This window comes from Rousettus aegyptiacus, unplaced genomic scaffold (genome assembly GCF_014176215.1).
Source record: "Rousettus aegyptiacus isolate mRouAeg1 unplaced genomic scaffold, mRouAeg1.p scaffold_m13_p_7, whole genome shotgun sequence".
In the NCBI taxonomy this organism is placed as follows: Eukaryota; Metazoa; Chordata; class Mammalia; order Chiroptera; family Pteropodidae; genus Rousettus; species Rousettus aegyptiacus.
The window spans coordinates 101,065,179-101,093,069 of NW_023416310.1; the positions used below are offsets into that span (position 1 = coordinate 101,065,179).

The window sequence follows — 27,891 nt, forward strand, 5'->3', positions numbered from 1 at the left end:
GAGGGAAGAGAGAGCTAGTGTGGCCCCTGAATATGGGCTCTGGCTAGGGCAAGTCTTGGGCCTCCTTTTCCCCACTCTTGAGGTCTAACTGTGTCATGAGTGTGTGTGTGTGTGTGTGTGTGTGTGTGTGTGTGTGTGTGTGTGTGTGTGTTGGGGGAATCAGGCTTCGAGGGCACCTACCCAGACCCAACCCCAAAGGTGAGGAAACACCATGATCACAGCAAGTGTGAAGATATCAACTCAGAAAGCCTCTGTTTAATGGGGGCCTGTCACAGCCTTCAAGGCCTTCATTGCCTGGGTGCCACACCGAGCTACTTCTCTTAGATATTTTCTGAGGAGTGGGACTGTTTCTTCTGGGGCAAGTCTTCAAGCATCAGGCTCAACACATGCACGATCTCATAGTACAGCTCTTGAAGCCTAGAAGTGGAGTGGGAGAAGGGGCCTGAGCTCGGTGGGGGGCGGGGGGGGGAGGCTCTGTGCCATCCAGGCCCTGCCCATCACATGCTTGCACCTGCGTATTCACCATACGTGGCAGGTGTAGGGTCAGGGAAGAGCAAAGACTTCAGAGCTCGATTAGGCTGGGCTGGAATCTGGGTCTGTCACTCTACCTGTGGCTCCTGGAGTAAGTTATTTCACTGCAGCTGTCAAGTTGGAGCCAATGAACTCCTGGGCTCATGTGGAGGTGGCCAGAACTGCATGGTCCACTCTGGGGCCAAGAGTGGGTATTCCCTGATCCCTCCCTTTTTTTTCCTCCAGTCCATGAAGCTCTCCAGGGGGCTTTTGTCAAGAAACCAGGCTAATCGTGCCTTTCCTTGTTCAAGAGCCCACTGTGGCTTCTACGTGCCCATGCCCTTCCCCTTCTTGCAGTAGTGGCTAGTTAAAACCTCAGCTAACTTACACTAAGCACAGCCCTGGGCCAGGCCAACCTCACTGTTTTTAGAATCAGCCCAACAGCCCCTCATGTGACAGGTAGAAAAGGGGCAGAGATGTGCCCAGAGTTGCAGAGGAAGGTAGCACAACCTTGCCAGGAATCTCTGCTCTGGACTCACCAGCCAGTGCTCCTCTCTCTGTCCCCTGAAAAGGACCAGTGAGGAAGGGCCTGGAGAACTGAAGTAGTCAGCATTTAAGTACAGGACAGGGAGGGCTGGAGAGGGCCAGGGGAGCAGAGTCTCCTAGCCATGGGCCTGTCTGCACAGCAGCTTGCATGCGTGGAATTCTGTACCCCAAAAAAGGCCTCGCCTCACCCATGCTGTATATCAGCCACCACCCCCTATGCTCTCCCAGAGCACCCAACATGGCCTCATGCTCAAGGAAGTCAGAGGACCAGGACCAGTGGGCTGGGACTGACTTGTAGATCGTACTGTCCTGGTTGTCAAGAGTAGACAAGTAGACATCGATGAAAGGTAAGCTAGTGCCAAAATCATCCAAGACCATGGGGTCAGTGTGCCGCAGAGTCTTCTTGAAGTTCTCCACCAGCTCACTGAAACTTTTGTAGTCAGCGTTTTTCTAGAGAGGGAACCATAAAGAGATCAATGACAAGGAGGAGGGGACCCTCAAGATACACAGAGTCCTGGGGACCCTCCACATGGGGCCAGGTAGAGGGCTGATCCTGGCCCTAAGGCGAGTCCTGAGCCAAACCACAGGCTCACCCTAGCCCTGATCCCCTGACCAAGGCAGCCTCATAAACCACCATCTCCGACCTGAGGACAATGACACAGAAGAAACTGGTGAGAGCCTGAGTATGGCTCAGTGTGGTCTCACCCACCCAGGATAAACCTTGAGCACAGTCAAGACAGATGTCTCTACCTCAGAGAAGAGGCTACAGAGGGATGCACCGATCACATGGAGGAGAGAGGGGCACGTGCCCTCATCCCGACTATTCCTTCAGCCACGACTGTCCATCTATCTGTTTGTCCACCTACCTGTTTCTGCATCAGCTTGCTGACCTCCTCCTGCTGCCGCTTTACAATCACCTGCTTCTCTTCCATGAGTATCATGTGCCTCTCCACCCTCAGTTCCCTCTCAAACTTTTTGATGGAGTCCTGGAGAGTGGGATGAGATAAGGCGAGGGCTCTCACTGGATACCCACCCACAGTCTTTCTTCTTCCCTTGCACTGCTGCTCAGACCCTCAGCAGGAAGAACCCCCTCCACAGAGGGCCAGCCCCCAACTCAACCTGCCAGTGCAGCTACAGTGACTCCCCAAGCTCTTGTCCTGCTGGCTACCACCACCACCATGAGGCAGGGAAATGCATTGGCTCAGGGAAAAGAGTTGCCTGGTCACCTCCCCTCCACTTTAGGAGGCAGACAGCTCAGGGTCCTCCCTGAAGTCCTGGCCCCATAGCCTTGCTGCCACACCTAAGCCAAACCCCAACTCTCACAGGTGCTGTCTCACCTCAGTGTGGATGATCATCACGCCCACGAACATGCTGAGGAAGACAAAGGAGGCAAGCAAGATGAAGATGATGGTGAATGCCCGGCTCAGAGCAAAATTCCGGCTGTCCAGCTGCTGCTGCCGGTCTGTCCAGCCATCAACCTTCGTGGACAGGGGAGGGCAGGCTGAGTACCAAGGCCAAGCAGAGTGGGCCTCCTGCTCACCTACCCTCTGCCTCCACACCTGCCCCTCAGCAACCCCCTCCCCAATCCACTAACTCCAGTGGATTCGTGGTGGTCTGGGGATTCGGGGCACCACTGAGTGGGGGGCACTTCTGGCCAAGGTACCCTGGGGTTTCTTCTCCAGAAGGCCTCCATTCCTTTCCAAAAAGACACTGCTTCTCTGCCAGGCCCTTCTTCAGAAAAGATCTCAGTCTCCAGAGTCCAACAGAGTCTAGACTTCTAGACTTTGGCTTTGCAGCTTATTCTGGGTAGATTTGTGACAGTCTATTCCCCAAAAGCCTGTGTGACATGGGTTTCACGTCTAAATTAAACTTATTCCAAACAAATTATCTTATGAGAGCTCTCTGAAAGTTGTAAAACCCTGTGGGACAAATGGGAATGCTCTAGGGACTAGCAAGATTAGAGACAGAGATGGACTCCTGGCCAGGGCACTGGCCTCTGCTTAGTCCTGGGAGGCCAGCCTCAGTTTCTCTGGCCCAGCTAAGTACCTGAACATGAAGGCGGCCGCATGGGAAGCCCAGCATGTCCACACACTCATACTAGCTGGCAGTCCCTTCTCAAGGCCCCTTCCCTCCACCCCATACTGTTCCCAAACACAGTACCGTGGCCAAGCTGAAGAGGGTAAAGAAGGCCATAGCCAGGTTTCCCCAGTTATTCACATCACCCCTGTCTGGAGCTCCAAATAGGCAGAAGCCCAGAATAGCGAAGATGTACATCAGGACGAAGAGCAGGATGAGCACGGAGGCCACGGTGTAGGCCGTCTGCCCCACGGCAGTGATGAGTGTCTGCAAGGCAGAGGCACTGGGCTAGGCAAGGCTGCAGGTTGGGTGAGAGGCAGGGGTCTGAGGGGACAGAGGTCCAGTCCGCCCAGACCACAGCTGTCCCCGGCATCAGGGGCTGTGCCTAGCATGTGGTAGTTGCTTGATAAATGGTTGGATGGACAAAAGGAGGGGAAACTCTGCCCGGATTGAGGGCTGGACAGTCTAACAATAGCTGGCACTTGCCCTCCTCCCCTTCCATCACTCACGGGCAGATCGCGCATGCTGCCTCAGGTCTGGGGTAGTCTCCCCACCAGCGCCGCCACCCATTCCGCTTGAAGCCCTGGCAGGCTTCGCGCTCATCCCAAGGTGTCCTACTCCTGCTTCTCGCTGAAGGCCAGCTCTGAATGCTCTTCCAGACCCAGAGGTGTAGGGGAGCTACTCTAGGCATGGAAATGAAGAGCGCTGAGAGGAACCTGGCTTCCCATTCTTCCTGGACGCTCTTGCACAGGCAGGTCTCCATCTTGTGACCTTAGCCTTCCTCCCGTGAAACGGGCATTTGTCGTGCCTCCCACTACACTGCCCACTCTTGGAGAGCACAGTGTATAGCTCCTCATCATTCATTCTTCATGCCCCCGAGTCTCACATGTAGTTAGGTGCTCAATATGTGTTCACCCACCTACATGCTGTCATAGACATCATTTCAAGGTAGGTCGGTGTTATCATTCTTCCCATTTCAAGATGAGGGATCAGAGGCTCAGAGAAGCAAAATGGCTTGGCCAGGGTCACACTCCAACACAGTGGCAGAACTGGGACCAACTCTCAAGCCCTTTGCCACCTTCAACCATTAAGGTCTTCTTTTTTTCTAGTCTAAGAAACAGTTTATTTGGCTTAACACTAGGAAAGAAGGTGCTTGATAGAGCTGCGACGCAGGACAGTAAAATTTGGACAGTTTGGGATAATTTGGGAAACAAAGAGAACCCAAGAGCACTGGGGCTGCTCCCCACGGGCGTTGGTTTGGCAGCTGCCTGCAGGGGTGAATGCAGGCTGGATGCCTCCCTCCTCTGTCTAGGGGAAGAAAATCAGTGTTTGTGGATTAATTCCAAAAGAGATGAGATTTAAAACAATGCCTCCATTCCTGTGAGACGGAGACAGAATTTCTTTCCAAAAAACAGCTGAGACTGAAGAGGTGAATCCACACAAGCAATGCTGCATGGGACACAGTCTGCAGACGAGGTCTGCACAGGTGGAGAAGGGGGTCATTCTATGGTGATCCTCCTCCTAAAAATCCTCTTGCCTAAGGATGCATCTCCTCAGCAGGCCTCTGGAGGGAGGCTGCCCATCCTGTTCCTTATTCTCAGAGTCCCTGGCTCTGTGGGCAAAGCCCCTGCTTCTGGGCCAGGCCCACCTTCCAGCTTCCCACTCCACCTTGTGTCTCAGAATCTCTGCCTCCAGGCTCCACCCAATCCTGCTGTCCTCCTGGGGGCCTTCAGCATCCCTACAGAAACCTACCATCCCCCAGGCTTCTTTGTCCCTTGCCTTCCTCATCTCCAGTGACTCTTGCACCACTTTAGACCTCTGTTCCCTCGGTCCTGGAAAAACCAGGCTACACTTCCCACCCTCTGATCACTCCCTCACTCTGAGGTGCCCACCACCTAGCACTTAGCTCCCAGGGACTTCCAGTCTCCTTTCCTGTTCATTTGTCTTACGACTGTCCGTACCTGAGATCTACTCCAATGCCCACCACCTCAGACACTCTGCTCCCCATTCTGGGTCACATTACAGGATCTGTCTCCAGCCATGCTCAGGTCTGAAAGGAAGAGTGCCACGATTTGATGTACACTTTACAGATTCCCCCCAGCTGCTGGGGCGTTTCTGCTCCAGTGCTCTCAATGGCGTGGAAAGCCATAACAGGAATCCAGGTAAAGGTGGATGGATGGCGATAGAGAAAAGATGATGGCTGTGAGAGTGAAAAGTTATGGACAGGCAATAGCTATTTAGGAAGCCATGCAACAGGACTTTGGGAGAAGGGAGTCAAAGCTAACACTCAAATTTTTGACTTGGCAGTGGAATGGGGGTAGAAGGGACCTTTCCCCAAAAGACAAAGCACAGGAAGAGGAGCTGGGATTTTTGGATTTGAGGGTGGGGGTAGAGGGAGAGCGATGACTTCCAGTTTAGACATGTTGGGTTTGAGGAGCATGTGAGATGTCCGGGAGGCAGTGGGTCTCAAGGTCATAGAGAGATGTGGGCAGGTGAAGACTCTTGAAAAGTGGAAAAGGTGACCTAAATTGAATATGCAGAGATGGGAACTCAGGCAACAACACTATGGGCCAGGCAAGGAAAACATGTACCCAAAAAGTCATGCCAAGTGACAGGACGAAAGCCAAGAGAAGACAGTGACAAGAATGAAAAGGGAAATGGCCAGTGGACTTGATAACAGGGAAGTGTTTGGCAACCTCGGAGAGGCTAGTTACTTTGAAGTGGATGGAAGAACCCAGGACATAAATGACAGATAAGGAAGTGGGGACTGAGAGTACAGACACCACTTTCCAAAAGCCTCGCCATGAAGAAAAGGAGAAGGAGGGCTGGACTATGTTATTTTTTTTGGCGGGTGGGGGGGGTGGGGTACACACATGTGTGTGACTACTTCAGAGCGAGGAAAGAATGAATGAGATTCTGTGGCAGGAGGAGCTCTTTAACATTCCTCTCATCTTCTCTGCCAAAGCCTGAGATACGCTGTTGGGCCTAGGTCCTGGGCAGACACCCAGGCTGGTCTAGAAGCAATCTCTCAGCAGAACGGGCTGACACACTCAAACTAGACAGAGGTCCAAACCAGCTCCTTCCTAAAGAAGCATGGGCACTGCGTGCAGAGCCAGGGCAAATATCCTGTGTCCAGGCTGAATGCCTAAGGACATGGCTGGGCCAGCTCAGGTCTGTTCTGAAAAGTGCTGAGCCAAGGAAAGGCTGACTACCCCTCAGCCTCTCAGCAGGAGCGGCATTTCCAGAGCTGCCCAGACAAAGCAATGAGACCGTTCCAGAACATCAAGAGTAGTAGCAGATTCTTAGCTATCTGGGGAAAGCGGTGAGTGGCAGATGCCACCAAAAAGCTGGAGACTCCTAGTTCAAAGAGTCTGTGCCATAAGAAGATGGAATACCTTGTAGCATAGGAGAAAGTAAAAGTTAAGATGGCTTCTAGAATCAGACACATCTTTGAAATCTCAGCTCTGGCATCTAAGTGCTGAGTGACCTTGGGCCTCAATTTCTTCATCTATCAAATGGAGCCAATAATACCTTTCCTACAATTGTTTAATATTCAATGAGATAATATAAGTAAAGATCAACCTGTCACACAGTAGATGATAGTAGAATTATTATTTCATCAGGGGCTGGTGGGCAGATAGGCCCTGTCACCTGCACTCTCTGAACCACAGCACCCCCAGGTTACTCACCCGGATGCCACGGCTATAGGTGATAAGCTTGAGGATGCGCAGGGACTGCAACCCATCAACAATGTGGAGGGAGGGGTGGTACTGGCCCTTGATCTTTTGGAGACAGTAAGGGATCAAGAGAATGATGATAACCATCACATCCAGCAGGTTGTAGCCATCCTTCCAATAGTTGATGGGGTCCACGTAGAGCTTCATGAAGAACTCAGCACCATAGATAGACACAAAGACAATCTCTGAGACCTGAAGGGGTGGCAAAGTTCGGAGGGTCAGACCAAGCTGGAGAGCCCTCTAGTCCTGGCCTTCCCAACCAGGTGTGTGCTGGCTGGTGGAGGGGGTACCTAAGTCACCCACGAGAGAGAAATCCAGGCAGAGTCCCTGGCACACAGCACGCACACAATGTGCCTGACTCCCTTCTCCTTCTGCATCTTCCCTACTCCACAGCCCTAAGCCAGGGTAATTGGGAATGACTGACTGAACCACAGGCTCAGTAACCAGATAGGCCCCAGTATAAGGCAACTCAACATGGAAGGTGACCTGAATGTAATGTTCCCCAGAGACAAGATCCCAAGAGTTTTCTAGCCAACCCGAATATCTAAACTTTCGGAACTATAGAAGAAATATTCATCAGCTAATATTTACTCTATTAATCACACATACTTAAAAATAAGTTAATCTATTTCTAAAGAATATTCTAGGTTTTTTCCCCACTTTTATACTTTATAAAACAATCTTATTCACATTCTTCTCATGCATCTATAACTCCAGTGGCTTTGTTTATACCAAAAGGTACTTTTTGAGTCAGCTACATTTTTTCTTATCATCAATGCATTCATTCACTGGAGAAGGTTTAATTTAGCATCTATCACATGCCAAGCGGGTACCATTTTAGGCACTGGGAAATGAAACAATGAATAAGACAGAAGATGTCCAGCTCCCAGAAAGTTCACAGTCTAGGAGGGGAGACAGAAATAAACACTTAAACAAATTCCTATATAATATGACAGCAGATTGAAAGGAAAATCGAATAATCAAGGGGGATGGAGGGACTGGTCAGGATAGACAGGAGGGGCAGCTGAGGCAGCTATTTTAGAAAAGGTGGTAAGTGGAGGCCCCACTGAAGCCAGAAATGGAACCTTAATAAAAACTGGGAGAATGCTTCCCAATGGCGTGCATGAAGGCCCTAAGGTGAGAAACGGGTTGTTGAAGGAACAGCAAAGTCAGCATGGCTAGAATAGAAAGGGGAGAGCAGGCTGTGGAAGGAGGGCCTTGTAAGCCTGGTGAGGGCTCTGAATTTTAATCTCGGCCTTGGAGGATTTTGAGCAAGGCAGTGATATGAACTGATTTGATTTACATTTTGAAGAGTTCTCAGTGGTTGGATATGGTTCCTTAGTGTAGCAGTTAGCACATCTGCTTTACATGCAGAAGGTCCTGGGTTTATGCCCCAGTGGAGCCATGGTCCATGGTCTATGGCCATGCCACCCTGAACAAGCCCGATGTCTGATCTCAGAAGCTAAGCAGGGTTGGCCCTGGTTAGTACTTGGATGGGAGACCACCTAGGAAGACCAGGTGCTGTGGGCATAAATAATAATAATAATAATAATAATAATAATAATAATAATAATAAAAGAGCGCTTGGTGGAAAAGAGACTGGGGGGTGAGGGAACTGGCAAACATGGTGATTAAAAGGTGGGTCAGGGAAGAGGCAATAAATAGTAGAATTATTCTAGCAGTCATCCAGGCAGGAGATGCTGTTTGGTTGGATTTGATCGGGGAATAGTGTGGAGTTGAAGTGGGCCAATTCCCCATGTATTTTGTAGGCAGTGATGTTGGGACTTCCTAATGGACTCAGAGATGCAAAGGGAAGTGAGTAGTTAAGGAAGACTCTAGTGTTTCAGACAGAGAGACTGGGTGATGTGTTTCACTAACATGAGTATGGGGTGGGTTGAGGAGGACTAGAGAGAGTTTCTGGAGGGAAATAGAAACATTTCCAAGATATACCACCTTTAAATATATGTCAAATGCTGTTGCTGGAAATTGTAACTCAAGCCACAACTATCCATTTGGGTAACATTAGAGCAACTGGTGTTTTCATTTGTCCTGTATACTTACTTGTATTTGTGGTCCCCACACTGCAACCATTTACATATACTTTTTAAAACTACTATGTAACATTTAAGATACACAAAAAGGTATAAAGAATATAAAGAACAACCATATACTACCATCCAGCTTAAGAAATAAAGAGTTACCATTATAGGCAGAGTCTCTTGTGGATCTCTCATTATTCAAATCCCCTTCTCTTTCCACAAGGTAAATCTATGTAAATCTAGAGTATGTCATGCTGTATATTTTATTCTTTTACCACATATGTATCCCTAAAAAAAATATGGCATTGTTTCACAATTTTATGCATTATATAAATAGCATATACACTAAAGTATTTTTCAGAAATTTGTTTTTTTATTTAAAATTATGTTTATGACATTCATCCATGTCGATATGTGTAAACCTAGTTTATCATTTCACTACTATTTAGCAATTCCACTAATGAAAATATTATTTATTTATCCAGTTCCCATTATGTTGTTTGTTTGTAAATTTTTACTATTGCAAAGAGTATAATAATACAAAAAGGTTGTATAATTCTTATATATTTTACAGTACGCATGTACAGTAATTGGGGGAGACTGCATCTTTAAGAAACTGAGCATTTCTATTCATGATCTATCTTTCCATATGCTTTAAAAACGTTTACATATTTTTATTTTCTCCTTAAAGACCACGCAAATCTTTTGTTAGATTTGCCTCTAAATATTTTTTATATTTTATTTTTAGAAGTGCTATCTTTTTTGTTGCTGATATATTAACTATAATTTTATTTAATCATATATCCAACAAACTTACTGGACTTATTTATTTATTAACTATTAATTAGTATTAACATTATTATTTTCAGATTCCTTTGGGATTTCTATGCAAAAATCATATCACCTGTGAATAATAAAATTTTTTTTTTAACTTTCTTATATTATACCTTAGCTAAGACTCCAGTACAAGTCTTATCAATAATAACTGGAATACACTTTTAAAGGGAACTCTGCTAAAGTTTCACCACTAAGTGTGAATATGGCACAGGTACCCTTAATTAGGTTAGAAATAAATTCTTTCTATTCCTAGTTTGCTAAGTTTTTATCATGAAGAATAATCATGATAAACTTTTCTTCTGCATTTCTTGAAATGATCTTATTGCATTTTTCCCTCCTTTAATATTTTAAACTGATTAATAAAATGTGATTTTTCTAACACATTCCTGGAAAAAAATCCAATTTGGTACATTATCTCTAACATACATTTTCAAAATTCAGTTTCCTAACATTCTGTTTGGAATTTCTGTGTCCAAGTTTATAACACTGGATGTCATTTTCCTTTTTCATACTGTCCTTCTTTAGTTTTAGCATGAAAGTTCACAAAATAGTCTGTGGGCAGGGCAGATGAACTCATTTATCTAATTAGTGAAAGTGTTTTATATGTTTGAAATTGTATTTTCCATGAGTATAAAACCATCCAGAATAGGTTAATTTGTTTTGGGAAATGAAAAATTTTAACTACAAATTTTAAAGTACTAATTCAATACTTCATAGTCATTAAAGGACATATATGAGCATATAAAGACTATTTCAGGTTTTTCCTTTTTTTAGTGAGAGTCAGTTTTGTAATATTTTTTCTAGAAAGTTGTACTTATCTCGGCTAGGTTTTCAAATTTATTGGCAAAAAAATTATTAGGATTCTGATATCTTTATCTGTAATTTCCCTTTTTAATTACTAACATGATTTTCAGGGCTTCTGTTTATCTTGTTTGTCTCATGAAGAAAGTTATTTTATAATAATTTTCTAAGACTTAACTTTTGGCTTTGTTGATACTTTCTATTGAATCTTTGTTTTCTATTTCATTCATTTTTGTTATCTTTAGTATTTCCTTTTATCTACTTGCCATCATTTTTCCCGCTCTTTTGATTTTATTCTGTTGCTTTTTTCTAACAGGCCAGCTCATTAATTTTTAATACCGAGATATAATTCATGTGCCATAAAATTCACTGTTTTAAACTGTAGAATTCAGTGGCAGGGGAGGTTAGTTTTTGAGTATTTATAAGCTTTGTGATAAAATATACATACCCTGAAATTTATCATTTTAAATCATTTTTAGGTATACAATTTAGCGGAAATAAGTAAATTCACAATATTGTGCAACCATCATCATTATCTACCTCCAGAACTATTTCATCATCTCAAGCAGAAACTCTGTACCCAATGAACTTTCTATTGAATCTTTGAACCCCCTTACTCCTAGTACATTTTATTCTACTTTCAAATGTATGAATTTGCCTATTCTAGGTAATTAATATAAGTAGAAACATACACTATTTACCCTTTCATGTCAGGTTCATTTCACTTAATATAATGTTTTCAAGATTAATTTCTTTTAAGATTGAATAATATTCCATTTTGTGTTTATATACTTTCTTTACCCATTCATCGGTCAGAAGAATGGACACTTTGGCTTCTACCTTTTGGCTGTTGTGAATAATGCTATTATGAACATGGGTGTACAAGTATCTGTTTGAGTCCCTATTTTCAATTTTAGATATACACCTCAAAGTGGAATTGCTGGATCATATGGTAATTCTATGTTTAACTTTTTGAGAAACTGCCAAACTGTTTTCTACAGTGGCTACATTTTATTTACATTCCTACCATCAAGGTACGAGGGTCCCAATTCCTCCACATCCTCACAGAAACTTATTTTCCAGGTTATGTTTTTTGGTTTTTAATAATAACTGTCCTTAATGGATATGAAGTTGTATCTTGTTGTGGTTTTGATTTGCATGTCCTTAATGACTAATGATGTTGCATGTGCTTATTGGCTATTTGTATCTCTTCTTTAAGATATGTCTATTCAATGCCTTTGCCCATTTTTGAATTGGATTATGTTTATATTAGTGAATTGTATAAGTTTATTATACATCCCAGATATTAATCCCTTATCAGACATGTGATTTACAAATATTTTCTCCCATTCTGAGTTATCTTTTCACTCTTTTTATAGCGTTCTTAGATTCACAAATGTTTTTAATTTTGAAGAAGTCCAATTTATCTATTTTTTCTTTTTTGCCTATGTTCTTGGTATCGTATCTAAGAATACACTGCCAAATCCAAGGTCATAAAGATTGACCTCTAGGTTTTAAGAGTTCTAGCTTTTATATTTAGGATGTTGATCTATTTTAATTTTTGTATATGGTATGAGACAGGTCCAACTTTATACTCTTTTGCTTGTGAATATTGAGTTGTCCCAATATCGTTTGATGAAGAGACTATTCTTTCCACCATGAAATGTCACCTTCTCAAAACTCAGTTGGCCAAAGATATTTGGATTTATTTCCAGAATGTCAATTTTATTACATACGTCTATGCCTATCCTTATGCCAAGTTCCATACAGTTTGATTACTGTATCTTTGTCGTAAGTTTTGAAGTTAGAAAGTACAAGTCTTCCAACTTTGTTCTTCATTTTCAATATCATTTGGCTCTTTGGGGCTCCTTGCACATCCATATGAATTTGAGGATATGCTTTTCAATTTTATTTCTTTAATTAAAGGCTGTTAAAATTTTTATAAGGATTGCACTGAATTTGTAGATCACTTTTGAAGTCTTAACAAGTCTTAACAAATCTTCTAATCCATGAATACAAGGCCTTTCCAACCAATCTTCTAATCCCTAAATAAGGGGTCTTTCCATTTATGTAAATCTTAATTTCTTGCAGCAGTATTTTATAATTTTCAGAATACAGATCTTTCATCTCATTGGATAAATAAATATACTCCTGAGTATTTTATTATTTTAAATGCTACTGTAAATGGAATTTTCTTAATTTCCTTTCCAGACTGTTCATTGTTAGTGCATAGAAATGCAACTGGTTTTTGTTGTTGACTTTGTATTCTGCAACTTTGCTGAATTTAATAGCTCTAATAGCTGCATATACGTGTGTGTGCATCCTTTTTTTAAATTTTATAAGTTTATTTGAACCAAACTGATGATATATGCCAGCGAGCAAGATCTCAAATGCTCCCGTGTATGTATTCTTTGGGATTTTCTATATATAAGATCAAGTCATCTGCAAATAAAAGTAATTTCAGCTTTTCCTTTTCGATTTGAATAACCTTTATTTCTTTTCCTTGCCCATTTGCTCTTGTTAGAACTGCCAGTACACTGTTGAATAACAGTGAAAACAGGGATCTATGTCTTGTACCTGATCTGAGGGGTTATTAGCTATCGATTTTTTCATAAATATCCATTGTTATGGAATTTTCCTTCTACTTCTAGTTTCTTTAATCATGAAAGGGTATTGGACTTTGTCAAGTGCTTTCTTAGTATCAACTGAGGAAATCACATGGATTTTTTTTTTACCGTTTTTATTGAAGTATAACACACACAGAGAAATGCACAAGTCAGAAGTATATATCTGAATGAATTCCCACCAGGCAAACATAACCATGTATTTCCTCTTTGCTTCCTAAAAATACTGCTATCCTGACTTCCTACACTACAGAATAGTTTTGCCTGTTTTTCGCACTTTATGTAAATGGAATCAAATCATATATATTCTTTTTGTCTGGCCTCTTTTGCTCAACATAGTACCAGTAGGACTTTTTCCATGTTGTTAGGTATAGCAATAATTAATTTTTATTGTTGTGCAGTATTCTATTAAGTAAATACCATAATAATATATTTAGGAGTGAGGCATATAACTAGGAGTGGAATTGCATAGTCGGTTCTTTCAAATTATAGCAATATGGTAGGTGCAGTGGAATTTCATTGTTTTAATTTGCATTGCTGATAGTTAATGAGATTGTGTTTTGGGACCATTTGGATAGCTTCTTTGGTGAAATGTCTGTTAAGTCTCTTGCCTATTTTTTTTTACAGTTAGCTTGCCTGTCTTTTGTATTTTTAAAAGCAGGTATAAAAATAATACAAGTTACCTCAAATAATTGTCTTGTGATTTAGTTCCTTTTGTCTATTGTCAATTTTTTTTCTATTTCATTTTTTATTTATTAGAATGACATTGGTTAATAAAGTTAAATAGGTTTCAAGTGTACAATTCTATAATACATCATCTGTATATTGTATTATGTGGATTTTTTCCTTCATTCTATTGGTATATGACATTGATTGATTTTTGCACATTGCCTCGCATTCCTGGGATAAATCCTACTTGGTCATGGTGTATAATCCTGATAAGTATGCTGTTGGATGCAGTTTGTTAGTATCTTGATGAAAATCTTTATATTTATATTCATACAGGATATTTGTCTGTAGTTCTTTTTTATAAGTATTTGTCTTCAGTGTCAGGGTGATGCTAGCCTCATGGAATGAGTTCAGAAGTGTTCCTTCCTATTTTTTGGAAGAATTTGAGACAGACTGGTGTACATTCTTCTTTAAATGCAAGGTAGAATTAACTAGTGAAGCCATCTGGTCCTGGGCTTTGCTTTGTTGGGAGACTTGTGATTAGTGAATCTTTTACTTGTTATAGGTATGTTCCAATATGTCTGTTTTCTTCTTGAGTCCATTTGGTAGTTGGTTTGTTTCTAGGAATTTGTACATTTCATCTAGGTTATCTCATTTGTTTGCATGTAATTGTTTATAGTATTCTCTTATTACCATATTTATTTCTATTAGGTCAATAGCAATGTCTCAAATTTTATTTCTATTACTCGTAATTCCAGTTTTTTTCTTATTTTTCTTAGTCCAACTGGCTAAAGGTTTGTCTATTTTGTTGTTCTTTTAAAAATACAAAATTTTTATTTTGTTGATTTTCTCTATTGTTTCTGTTTTATCTCACTCTAATCTTTTTAATTTCTTTCCTTCTGGTAGCTTTGGGTTTAGTCTGCTCTTCTTTTTTCTAGTTCCTTAAGGTATAAAGTTAGGTTTTTGATTTGAGATCTTTCTTCTTTTCTAATGCAGATATTAACAGGCATAAATTTCCCTCAGAACACCGCTTCTGCTGCATCCTGTAAGTTTTATTATGTTGTGATTTCATTTTCATTGTCTTAAAATATTTTCTAATCTCCCATGTGATTTCTCTTTCGACCTATTGGTTAAGAGTCTGTTGTTTAATTTCCATATAATTGAAATTTTTTCCAATTTTCCTGATGTTATTTCTAGTTTTATTCCAGTTATCAGAAAAGATACTTTGTATAATTTCAATATTTAATTTATTGAGACTTTTTTTGTGTCCTAACATTTGGTCTATACTAAAGAATGCCCCACATGTACTTGAGAAAAACTCCTATATCTTCTTGATGAATTGATCCTCTTATCAATATATAATTCCTTCTCAATCTCTTGTAACAGTGTTTGCCTTAATATCTATTTTGTCTGATATTAGTAGACAACACAGCTCTCTTTTGCTTTCTGTTTGCACTGAATCTCTTTTTTCATTCTTTCAACCTATTTGCATCTTTGAATCTCAAGTGAATCTCTTGTAGACAGCATATATTTGGACTTTTCAATAATCTATTCTGTCTTAACTGGAGAGTTAAATTCATTTACATTTAAGGCAATTACTCGTAAAAAAGAAAACACTTCTGCTATTTTGCTATTTGTTTTTTATATGTCACATATTTTGTGGGTTGTTTTTTTGGGAGCATACCATTTTGATTTTCTCATTTCTTTTTCTGTATATTTTTAGTTATTTTCTTGTTGGTTACCCTTGGGATTGCAACTAACGTCTTAAATTTTAGAAATCTAGTTCTAATACATCCTTAGCTTCATTAGTATATAACAATTCTGTTCCTATACAGCGCCATCCCTTTATGTTTCTGTCCTCACAGAACACACCTTTACAACTGTGTGCCCGTGAACTATCTACAATTATTGTCTTAAGCATTTGTATTTTAAATCATATAGAAAAAAAAGGAGTTACAAGCCAAAAATACAATAATACTGGCTTTTATATTTATCAACGTAGTTACTTTTATCAGCGTTCTTTATTTCTTTATATGGTTTAAGTTACTGTTTAGTTTCATTTCCACCTAAAGGACTACCTTTAGCATTTCTTGTAAAACAGGTGTACTAGCAACAAACTCCCTTGGCTTTTGTTTATCTAGGAATGTCTTAATTTCCCCTCATTCTTCGAAGAATAGTTTTGCTTGATATAAAATTCTTGGTTGACAATATTTTTCCTTAAATACTTTAAATACGTCAGTTAACTGCCTTCTGTCTTCCAGAGTTTCTGAGAAACTGGCTATTAATCTTATTGAGGATTCCTTGTATGTGACAAGTTGCTTCTCTCTTATTACTTTCTCTCCCACAGAGGCTAATACTATACATCTGTGGCTCTTGGTAAGGATACCTTGTTAACTAGTTTTGATATAAACACTGTCCAGTGGTTTTGCTATACAGTTGCTCTTTTTTAAAGAGGGGAATTCAGGGAAATTAAAAAACCATGTCACTATTACTACTGCTACTATCCTCTTTCCCAGATTTTAGAGTATATTTTTAAAGCCCTTAGAATTTTTCTACAGAAAATTTTCTTAAACAAAATTTCTTTAAAATCTTATAACTGTTTCAGAATTAAAACAAGTGAGACAGAAAAAAATGGATGTTTGTCTGCTTACCTCACAAAGCCTGAATAAGCTGTATTTTGTTTCAAAATCTGTCCCCAAGACCATCATAAGGGCATTCATTGAGATGGTAGTAATCATAATTAACCTAAAGAGACGACTCATTATGACTCTTTTCACAAATGCCTGACACTGAGTATCATTCCTCCTGTCAAAAAGTTAAATAAGAAGTATGATTATCTTATAAGAGCTAGATCCCCAAACAATGAATACTTTTTTGAAGGCACTAGGGTCTTCTTTCCTTCTCCTGTGAATATAAGTTTACATATACTTTAAAATTGCAATGAAATGCTAATGACCACTTAAGTATGTATGATGATCACTGAGTGGGTCCTTTGGTTCTCTCTAGACCTCTGAAAAAGAATAGTTACCACTCCTTCTCAAGCAAAACAAAGCATTATCTTCACATACTCATTCAATAAATTTTTATTGAGTGACTACTATTCAACTCATTCATTGCTCATTCAACAAGTTTTTATTCAGTGATGACTACATGCCAGGCATTATAGTGGGCACTGGGGATATATGTAAGCAAAACTAAATATTGTCATTCTAGTAAGAAAAATGGATAATAATCAAATAATCACTCAGACAAGTGCTTACAAATTGATTACTTAAAAAAAAAAACAACACTTTTTTAAAAAATGGGTAAACAGAGTCAACTCATAAAAGAAATATAAATGGCAATGAATTTCCCCCAAAATGTTCAGCAACATTATGAGTCAAGGAAATGAAAATTAAGTAAAACTACTCTTTTTGCTTATAAAAATCAGCGAAGACTTAAACATGATAATAATTAATGCTGGCAATACTGTAGTGTGATGGAGCATTCTCATAAACTTCCGGGGTGATGTAAATTGACACACTTTTCTGAAAACCCTGGGAACTGTGCATATCCTTGAACCAAAGAGAATACAATCTGAAATGCAAACAGTGACTTGGGCCAGATGTGTTTATCCCAACATTATTTACAGTAGTGAGAACTTTGAAACGATTTAAAAGTCTAACAAAAAAGACTGGTTAAGTAAATTATAGCATATCCATTTCATGGAATAGTATGAAGATAATAAAAATGTCTATGTAGCTTTCAGAATTTAGAGAAATGCTTAGATCCACTGGATTGCAAAGCACAAAAACAAAACAAGACACAAAATTCTCTACTCAAAATTATCTCGACTGTACAAAAACGGGTAGAAGAATAAATACTTGGCATGAAATATGTCAAAATACTAAATGTTGAGATTATAGGTGATTCTTTTTCCTGTTATCTGTGCTTTGCAATTTTTCTCAGAGTATTGCTTTTATCCCATTATATGTAACAAATGAACACATTCTTATAACAGTAAAAAAATTAGAATGTATATATTTTTACAATCTATGAAAACAAGATGTATAATTTTCATTATTTGATTTGAGATAGGGTCTGCTACCAAAAAAAATAAATAAAAAAAAAGCCTTCAAGTTATCTCACACAGTAATTAACAAAAAAGGACAAAACAGTCATACTAGTCATTCAGTCTACAGGTCAAATAAGAGCAAGACTGAATGTCTGTCCTAACCAGCCAATCATGATATTAGAGCCAAAGAAGCAAAACGTTTGGCTGAGCCTTCGCCAACCTCACCAGTCAGAAATCAAGATTATCAAGGACACACATGGCAATTTGAGAAGTGGATGAGTGCCTATGGGAAGAGGCTGACGAAACACTGGCACCCTGGACCCCACACTGCCATTTGCACATTTCTTAACAGGCAATAGAAATAAGAGAATATTTACTGAAATGTCCCGAATTTTGCAAAAAACATCAATGATGCACTGTCCAACTGTGAATTAGTCATGATTCTTGAGCGGGGCTGGTGATAAAAGTGTTGAGACATTTTCCAAATTTTCAATTTGTCCTCCTTGCTTTTATCAACCAACAGAAAATCTCTGCTTAGGGATTTCCTCGATGTCTAGATTCTAGAGGCTGCAGAGAAGGGTTCATGAAGGGAATCCTTGCTTTATGAGGTCACTCTTGGGCATTCCAGTACTTACCAGCCTACCTGCCCATGGAGGGGAGAGCTCCCCAGCTGATCAATGCACTGATCTTCTTTTCCCAGGGAGGCTGATAATGTCAGTTCAGCATAAGAGTTATGAGCATCCTGCAATTGTGAAGCTCCAGGCTAAAACTAAGAGACACCAGAGATAAGCCAGGCAAAAGCCCCTCGTTCTTCAAGAAGTGCCCTCATCTGACAAAGGCCCTTAATAACATGCAACAATGAGGATATAGAAGAAGGGAAAACTAGATTCTCTGGGATTCTAAGAACAAGAGCACACACCTGGGACATAGCACTGGAAACGCCTGGAAAGATGAGGAAAGATTTTGATGGGTTTGTAGCCAAAAAACAAAAGGAGCAGAGGTTACCCAAGCCCAACACTGGCCTGGAATGTGCACGTATGTACCAACCTAAACAGAGTGTAAGGGATGAGTATAAGGTAGAGATGTTTTTAGGATACAGATTTTGCTCTGTGTAATTCTTGGGAATAATATATTTACCTTGCGCTCTTTTTCCTAAATCCTTTGGCTTTCAAGGCAAATCAAGACAGAGAGACCTGAGTAGCCCTGTGTTGTACTAAGTCTTTAGTGGCTAAATTGATCAAATTCCTGGAAACTTAAGTACTGTAGCCATAAGAAAAGGAGGTAACTGTCCACCACTGCTATTGTCCTGGGTGTTCTAAAATAATTGTGTATGACTATTTCTGGTAAGAAAATACTCGTGTAGTCAACAAATATACTGAAATGGGAAATAAGGTCTTATTTACTCAATTTCTCTATTTAAAATCATCAACAGCCAAGTTTTAAAAATCACTTTGATTACCTTCCCCAAGATTCAAACTTTAGTCCCATCTTCTCACTCTATATTCTCTCCCTCCTGTACTCCCTACTGCCCCCTTTGGTCACATCCCCACCCCCCCTTCTGGGCTCCTGCCCAACATCCCTGCAGGGGCCTCCTGGCGCAGCTGCTCAGAGAGAGCCTGCATCAGTTCTCTATCTCTGTCTCCACCTGCCCCAATACATCAGTGTGCCTAATCCCACCGGGGTATACAGAAGCCCTCGGAAAGTGTGTGCTATATCAAAACACGAATGAATGGCTCCAGGGATACTTATGCTCACTCAAGTAGCTGAACATAGTGGGATTCCTGGTCCAGGAACCCCAATGGTACACTTCTATACCTTCCCTCTTTAAGCACCAAAGCATGCTTTGGGGAGAAATGAAAAGATTGAGAATGTAAAAAATTCTTCATGATGCTTAGAGGGGTGAGGAAAGATGGCCAGCTGGGAGCAGCAGAGAAGAGCCCAGTTGTTCTGAGTGTGCTGACTGCTGTTTCTGTAGTCACTGATGAAGACATCTAGTCTGGACGTAGAACTCTGGCTGGTGAGTGGAATCAGAGGTGATGAGCTTCTCCAGGGCTTCACGAAGCCGTCCAGATCTTCTCATGGAGAGGTGGGCATCCTCGGATGAGAAGCCAAAGGAGCATCTCTTCTGCCCTTCAGCAGCAAATCACACTCTGCCCGACTTGGGCGGCACTACCTCATCTGTGCACAGCCAGGAAAATCATCAGTCATGAGGCATGGCAGCTTGGTGACTCTGGTCTTCTGGCCAAGAGTCATTCCCTTTACTAGTCCCAAGTAACTGGCACTGAAACACAAAGCTCACATATTATAGCCAAACCCTACTACACAGCTCTTGCTATTTTGCAGGAAATTTTACAAAATTGAAAGTTATATAGTTCAACTACTATATTTTGGAATGCTGGATTAGAAAGTTTATAGACTGCTTCATACAAACACTAGTTGTCCAATACTTCAATACACTAGGGGAGGTCAGGTTTATGTCCCAGTACAATACACATGCTGCCGCTTTTTATCTAGAGCAAAACCATAAAATAAAAACCATGCTTATTCTACATATCCAGAGATTTCCTAAATCTTATCAATATCACAAAGTAACCATTATCTTCAGAACTTTCATTATCTTCATTTGAGAAAAGGACACCGTCAAATGGTTTGTCATAGAGTCACAGGTCATATCTACTTAATGCCGCTCTACTCCAGTGATCATTTAGAAAGAAAATGGAGGAAAACCAAAGCTTACCACATAAGAAACACCACTGCCATCACACAGAGCTCTGGAACAGAAGGGAACTTGGGGGCCTCCAAGCTTGCCAATGTCTCTTTTAAGCTAAAATGTCAGTTACTTGAAGCGAGTCTGGGGACTTATTCTGTTAGAATTTATCATGATGAGTATTTCTATGGACTTTTGATATAGGATCTTTGATTTTCTACAGTTAAGTTAGTTAAGTTTGTGAGTTTCAGCAGATGCAACATGGACCTTATGTCAAACCTTCATGTAGATGCTAATCAGTAGCTGCATTCTCAGGTCTTCACCACTGTAATTACAAGCCATATCTTGTCTGCTCTACCATATGTGATATACGTGATATATGTTAACAACCAATGAGTTCAGCCTCTCAGACTTACATTCAAAACAGAGAGAAAGGTTTCTGTTCAGGGTAATACGTTAAATGTATGATATCACGAGGGAGCAAACAAGCAAATCCAAAAGGTGCAATATTCTATAGCAGTAGTCCCCAACCTTTTTGGCACCAGGGACAGGTGTTCCTATAAGAATCTTATGCCTGATGATCTGAGGTGGAGATGAGGCGGTGATGCTAGCGCTTGGGAGCAGCTGCAAATACAGATGAAGCTTCATTTGCTCACTAGCTGCTCACCTCATGCTGTGCAGCCCAGTTCCTAACAGGCCATGGACCATACCAGGATTTGGGGACCCCTGTCCTATAGGACTCCTAACACAGTTTTTACAAGAAGTCAATGACATGGAGGAAAGGGGGAAGGGGGACAGCTAGCTTGCTCTAGATTGAAAGGTTAAAAAGAAACAAGAACCAGATGTGATGGGTAGACTTCGTGTGGATCCTGATCAGAACAAAACAACTATCCAAACACATTCTCGACCTTCAGGGAAATTTGATTTTGCCCAGGTATTAGGTGATACCAAGAAATTATGGTTTATTTTGTTAGGTGTGATAATGGTATTCTGGTTTGGCAAGAAAATGACCATATTTTCTAAAGATGTTTACTAAAGGATGTAAGGGTAAAATGAAATGCTATCAGAGATTTGCATTTAAATACTTTGGTTAAAAAAAAAAAGGAAACGAGATTATATGAAGTAACTAGGGCAAGATCTTGGTAATTGCTAAATCTAGATGATCAGTACATAGGGTTCAATGTACTTATTCACTCTATTTTAAAATATATTAAAATTTTTTCATGTTTAAAAACTCATGCAAAAAAACCCTGAAGCACTGAACTAAAAATCTTTAGTAATAAAATGTATATAAGTCTCCCCAAATGTATAAGAAAAGAGTATATAAAAACACATAGCTTTGCCTTTTCCTCTAAAAAACTTCTAAGAAGCACAAGTCCTAATACCCAAGCTCTGGCTCTCCCAGCAGCCACAGAAGCTGGGTGCTCTTCTATCTCTTCCCTCCCTGCACACTTCTTACCCACAGGGTGAGCTGACCATATCTGCCTCTGCCAGGCCAACAGAACCAGCCAGGAACTAACTTCAGAGAGCTCAGACCCCTTGTCATGTTCTCGTAGGTTTTCTCAGATTGGAGGTTGAGGTAGGATGGGGAGGGGAAGGTTTGCTTGTTGTAACAGAGTTATTTTTCTAGCCTCTGTAGTGAGTTGGGTTACAAAGATGATCCCTATTAAATTGTACCACAGTAATGCTTCAAGAGATTAACACGTGTTCCTTGGATGGACAGATATTCTTTTAATCTACATTGGAAGCTCTTTAGTAAGTATATTCCTGAGTTCCTTCAAAGGATGCTATTACTGCAATTTTTAAATAATTACCTTATATTCCATTCTACTCCTGTCAGTGACACACAAGTAAACAGAATCATTACTAGATAATACCCAAGAAGCTCCTAGCTTAATAGCTACAGACCTTTAGTTCAGGGGTCACAACATGCAAATGATGAGAAAAATGACCCTTGGTTCCTCCTTAACACAGTAAATCAAATAATGACGTAGCAAGTTGGTTACTGTGACTGTAAATCTTGATATTGCCCTACCTTGCAGGAAGACATGAAAAAAACACTTGTCCTCTCCTTCAACTCCCTGCCTGAAAAGAATAAAACATCCAATTTTTGTAACTTTATAATCTAATTAACTATCTAAAAGTAATAACAGCAGCTAAAATGCAAATCGACTTATTTCATAAGAATTGTAATAGACAGTTAAAATCCTTTACCTACAGATTTCATCATTCTTATTCTACCTTATAACTATTCTCCAACATGATGTATTTGTAAAGTCACCATAATCACTTGAATTTCTGAATTATAAAATGTGGGACTACTCCTCCATCCCAATTTATGGTCTTTAAGAATACTATTTCTCTTTTTGAATACTGTATTATTAACATAATTACCAGGGTTGGTTTGCCTTGTATATGTGATTAAATATAATGAAAAATACCTCAAGCTCAAATTAAAGTCATTTTGTATTTGAGCGCTGATTTTACAAAATGTGGTATAAAGGTGAACTAAATTTACAATTTAATTTATAATTTAATTTGTTTAATTGAATTTGTTCATGTAAATCGCCTTCAAAATACATTGCACCCAAGATGTATATAAGACTTTACATGCATTTTGGAAGAAATCACAGAGAAGCAGCTGCTTTTTCAATAAACTTGGCCAGTTTCACATCTCTTTTGGTCAGTCCACCACAGTCATGAGAGGTAAGAGTTATCTGGACCTAAGGAAGAGAAAAACAATTTTAAAATCCTGACCTGTGATTCATGGTATTCTCCTTTAGTGGTTCAGCAATCAATTATTCAACATCCATATTTGAGAAATGGGGAGATTAAATGATTCAGAAAATACTATTTTATGAATTTATGAATAAGCACAGCATTTCCAAAACCCAGTAAACTCTAGGGGCACAGTCTGCTTCGGGCTGGGCCAGCAGCTGCCCGGGGATAAAATGGTTCTCTCATAAGAAGGACAATTCAGTTGCCAGAATCTCAAATCTTGTCTCTTGAAAAAAAGAGAGAGGCTGAAGTTTCATTTCAACTCCCATTACTTTAATTACACCAACTATTTTCAGGCCACTGAGAAAGACCAAGCTATTAAATACAGTATCTTAACAACATTTAAAAAGTCCATTTCTAAATTAGTAAAGTGGGGTGGAGGTGGGGTGGAGGACTAGATTCTTGCTTCTTGGCAAATCAATTAAAAAGCAAAGTTATGGACAAAGAAAGGCAACTATGAAAGAAAAGTTTATCCTGGTACCTGCATGCTTGAATTATTCCAATAAATCACAGACTATCATAAAATCTTCTCTTTATTCTAAGTGGGCTTTCTTTTATTATTATTATTTATTTTATTATTATTATTTATGCCTACAACACCTGGTCTTCCTAGGTGGTCTCCCATCCAAGTACTAACCAGGCCCAACCCTGCTTAGTTTCTGAGATCAGCCATCGGGCTTGTTCAGGGTGGTATGGTCGTAGGTTATGGACTGTGGCTCCACTGGGGTGTGAACCCAGGACCTTCTGTGTATAAAGCAGACGTGCTAACCACTACACTAAGGAACCACATCCTGTAAGTGGACTTTCAAAGAGAAAAAAGAACCTCACAGAAACCTAGATAAGCTGTTCCAAGTGCCTTGACCATAAAGGCAAGGATGTTTTTTTTTTTTTTTTTGAGAGGTTGGGGGACATGATTCTTCTCACTGTACCCCCTTAAAGTTACTTGATATAGTCTTTTTAATCTGTTCTAAAGAAGGTTAGTTCCCACTGATACAGCATTTAATAGTTATTAAAGCGCAGTTCTTGAGCGAATTTATCTCAGTGAGATAAACAAGGCCATATCTTTCTTATTTGCTATCATTTTTTATAATAATTTACCTCAAGAAGGTTTAAAAATTTATCTGCATGGCTGACATTCAAGTTTAACTCAGGAGCCTAACATGGCCCAATCTTCATATTAGTTTCAGTAGAAGCATGAAAATAAAGGGCTTGTACACTGTCCTCTTGAGCAAATCTGAAATTTTGTTACTAATTTGTAATAATACACAGGATTCTGAGAGAAAATATAGGAGATGCTTTCCTAAACACAAAGACACTTAGCTGCACAGGATAACAAGGAATAAAGAAAGAAGTTTCTTAAACGCCATAATTAAAATGATCCCAAATAAGACAACTTTGTTACCTTGTTGTACACGTTGAACCATTCCGGGTGATGATTCATCTTCTCTGCTTGTAGGGCAACTCGGGACATAAAGCCAAATGCCTAAATGAAATGAAGTTGAACGTGGTTACTCACACTGCCCTCTGCCCTGGCCTGAGTGACACTGGAGCAATCCAACCAGATAAAGACAAGGCTAGCCTGGAGAAATCAAATATGGAAAGGACTGCTCCCCACAGAGCAGGGCTAACTGGTGTAGCAGGACCGTGACCTGCTGCTGCTCGACGGTGAAAAACAATCAGGCTCAAATAAACAAAGCAGGAAATTGGTCTCACCCAGTGACCTGTCTGGACTGTTTAATTGTCCTCAGGACTAGACTCTCCAAAATAGCACGGGAACAATTTCTCTTCAACCCAGTGCCCTGGATCTCACTACCTGGCCACAAATCTTAGGAACTACTTTTCTTATAGCACTGTACCTTTTGTTTTGAGTGATTGAGGTGCTAACTAAGGCATGAACCACATGACTATGGGAGATTGTCTTCTGAGAGTGTGTCTTAAGCCATAGCACTGGCAGAAATGAACGACTTCCCCATCCTATCTCTCAGGCAGGACAGGAGGGTATGAAAGAATGTTTTCATTGATCTCTAGAGCAAAACAGAAAAGACTGGCTTGCCTTCTCAGGGTCTTCTTACTACTGCCCAGCATTGCCACTTTGAGGAGAGAGTGCCCCACCTGTAGGCAGAGAGTTGCAGACCCTGTGACAGGTGTTAAGTGTGGAACTGTAGGGCTGTCTTCATACCACAGGAAAACTGGAAACCTAAGTTTGTTAAGCAGAAGTCAAACTTGAGAGGAAAAAAACATTTTGAGAGGAAAAAAAAAATTTTTTTTTTTTTGCTTGCTTTCCAATTTTTATGAGGGTAATTGCAACAATAGGAGAGTCTGTCTCTATTGTACCCAGAGGGCAAAAATATTTGGTAAGACTCTAAGGTAAGGCGACAAAGTTACAGTGGCATTCACAAGACTGTACCCATTAGAGCCACAGAAATAAATATTTATTACCCCTATCCAGAAAAACCAATCTGAAGTTAGTTGCACTATGCTTTTTGGATCACCAAATGACAAAAGAGCGCCTTTCCAAGTTAAAGAAATTGGGAAGATGCCATTTTAAACAATTCTATGTCATTCACAGTGGTTCCTATCTTAGAACTGACTTTATTCAACATAAAGATTTCCATTTTGATATTTTAGGCCTAAAGTTTTCCTTGTTAGGAAAAGGAAGAAAATTCAAGTAAAATCCTTTTAACCATATATGAAATTACCAGTGGGAAAGTATATTCACTTTGCTACCCCTTCTCATTTCATACAGTAGTACCCCCTTACCCACAGTTTCACTTTCCATGGTTTCAGTTACCTGCAGTCAACCACAGCCTAAAAATATTAAATGAAAAACTCCAGAAATAGATAATTTATAATTTTTAAAATGTGCAGTTCTGAGTAGCATGATGAAATCTCACACCATCCCACTCCATCTCACAATGACACAAATCATCCCTCGTCCAGCATATCTACGCTGTGTACACTACCCACCCATCAGGCACTTAGCAGCCATCTTGGTTATCAGATTGGTTATGAGAGAGAGAACACTTTCATATAACTTCTATTTTAGAATATTGTTATAATTGTTCCATTTTACTATTAGTTATTGTTAATCTCTTGTTGTGCCCAATTTATAAATTCAACTTTATCAGAGGTACATATGTATAAGAAAAACATAGTTCATATAGGGCTTGATACTATCCACAGTTTCAGGCGACCACTGGGGGTCTTGAAATATAGCACTCACCCACACATAAGGGGACACCACTGTAATCTGATTCTCTAGATTATGTGAGGGGAAGGGACAAGTCAAATATGAAAGTCTTTTAATTACTGAAACACAGAGTTAACCTGTATTAAATGATGTATAAAGAGGATTTTCATTCTGTTTATAATGCCTTATTCCTATTTAGCTTTAGAAGAGTTCCAAGACTAATCACCATCCTGAGAGACAATTATAGTCATTAAGGGCATGGCCTTATGAGCCAGGGAGCCCTGGATTCAAATCCCAACTCTACTACTTAATTGTCATATGATTTAACTCTGAGCCTCAGTTTCTTAGCAGTAAAGTGGGGATAATAAAAAGCTCATGTTATCATTGTAATAAAAAACGAGACAGAGGATATAAAAGCAGTTAGCACAGCACTAGGCATAGCATATGAGATCAATAATGGCACACAGTGCTGCTGGCCAACCTGCCTATGATAAGCCTTTCAAAATTTAATGATAGGTGAAAAGCCCTCCCACAGGCTTGGGAATCTAAGATTCCAGTTGCTGCTTCCCAGAAGAATGGCCCTTTCCTTTTCCCACATGCCATGACTAGAGACAGACACACATATATACATGGCAAACAGATAACATACTGTGGGGTAACACCATGATGCACACTGACTGGAAATTAGGTGGACATAGTCACTCACTCACTAAGTTCTAAAGCCCAGTGACCATAATTTCTTTGAACCATGTTATCCCAAAATGTTCCAAGTGATACTTAGAACCTCTTACCATTTCCCAAGAGCCAAGTATATCAAATGGATGATTTGAATATGGTCAGAAGACAAAGCAGATCTAATATATAGATAATTATTGTCAATAAGAGAAATAAAACTAGAAAACATTAGAGATGTAATTCAAGAAAAATTTCCAGAAATAAAAGATTTAAATCTATAGATGGTAAGAATTCAACCATCTCTATACATCCTAGAAAGGTTAGTGGACTTTGAAGAAAAACAAACTTTGGGTATATAGTCAAAAAGATCAATTCACCTATAAGGATGAAAAGAATGTGACTGACTTCAAACTTCCACATAGCAATATTCAACATAGAAGCCAGAGGGGTAATGCTGTTCAAGAATTTAGGAAGTGAAAGTGCAAATAATTTTAGACTTAGCTAAACTGTTGTTCAAAATTAATTCAAGAGATACATTTTTTAATACAATAAGCCAGGGGATAATTCCCATTTATTTTTCTTGAGGACACTTTTATTAAAGGATGAAATATAAGCACTAAGAGATGACTGGAGAAACTATACCAAAGG

General features: G+C 39.9%; 2 protein-coding genes and 2 pseudogenes across 9 annotated transcripts in view; 1 reads left to right on the forward strand and 3 right to left on the reverse strand.

Moving 5' to 3' along the window:
* Positions 1-443: 443 nt before the first annotated feature.
* Positions 444-16,785, reverse strand: CATSPER3 (cation channel sperm associated 3). The gene is made up of 6 exons (XM_016137687.2): positions 16,491-16,785; positions 6,822-7,061; positions 3,217-3,399; positions 2,394-2,534; positions 1,923-2,042; positions 444-1,506 (listed from the first exon to the last, which is right to left on the reverse strand). Exons 1-6 carry the CDS (start codon positions 16,599-16,601, stop codon positions 1,117-1,119), a joined length of 1,185 nt encoding a protein of 394 aa, XP_015993173.2. The 5' UTR covers positions 16,602-16,785; the 3' UTR covers positions 444-1,116.
* Positions 8,284-8,399, forward strand: LOC118606264 (annotated as a pseudogene).
* Positions 16,786-16,952: 167 nt separating the features above from the next.
* Positions 16,953-27,891, reverse strand: part of PCBD2 (pterin-4 alpha-carbinolamine dehydratase 2) — a 46,860-nt gene continuing 35,921 nt past the window's right edge. For 2 of the 8 annotated variants that reach the window (XM_016137689.2, XM_016137690.2), the window contains 2 exons: positions 24,781-24,861; positions 23,049-23,323 (listed from right to left, as the gene is read on the reverse strand). In XM_016137689.2, coding sequence (XP_015993175.2) covers positions 23,228-23,323; positions 24,781-24,861 — 177 coding nt within the window. In that variant the 3' untranslated portion in view covers positions 23,049-23,227. Of the gene's footprint in view, positions 20,072-22,311; positions 22,686-23,048; positions 23,324-24,780; positions 24,862-27,891 lie in introns of those variants that run through there. The other 6 variants (XR_004951930.1, XR_004951929.1, XM_036224298.1 and 3 more) reach the window with 6 other exon arrangements.
* On the reverse strand, positions 23,967-24,082 carry LOC118606033 (annotated as a pseudogene).

Bases quoted from the DNA above. Each gene is read 5' to 3' on its own strand.
- CATSPER3 (XM_016137687.2), bottom strand. From the start codon at position 16,601: ATGAGTCGTCTCTTTAGGTTAATTATGATTACTACCATCTCAATGAAT. The intron at 2,535-3,216 runs GTACTGTGTTTG...CTGTCCACGAAG, and splicing joins CCCTCTTCAGCTTGGCCACG to GTTGATGGCTGGACAGACCG. The intron at 2,043-2,393 runs GTGAGACAGCAC...CCCACTCTCCAG, and splicing joins TGATGATCATCCACACTGAG to GACTCCATCAAAAAGTTTGA.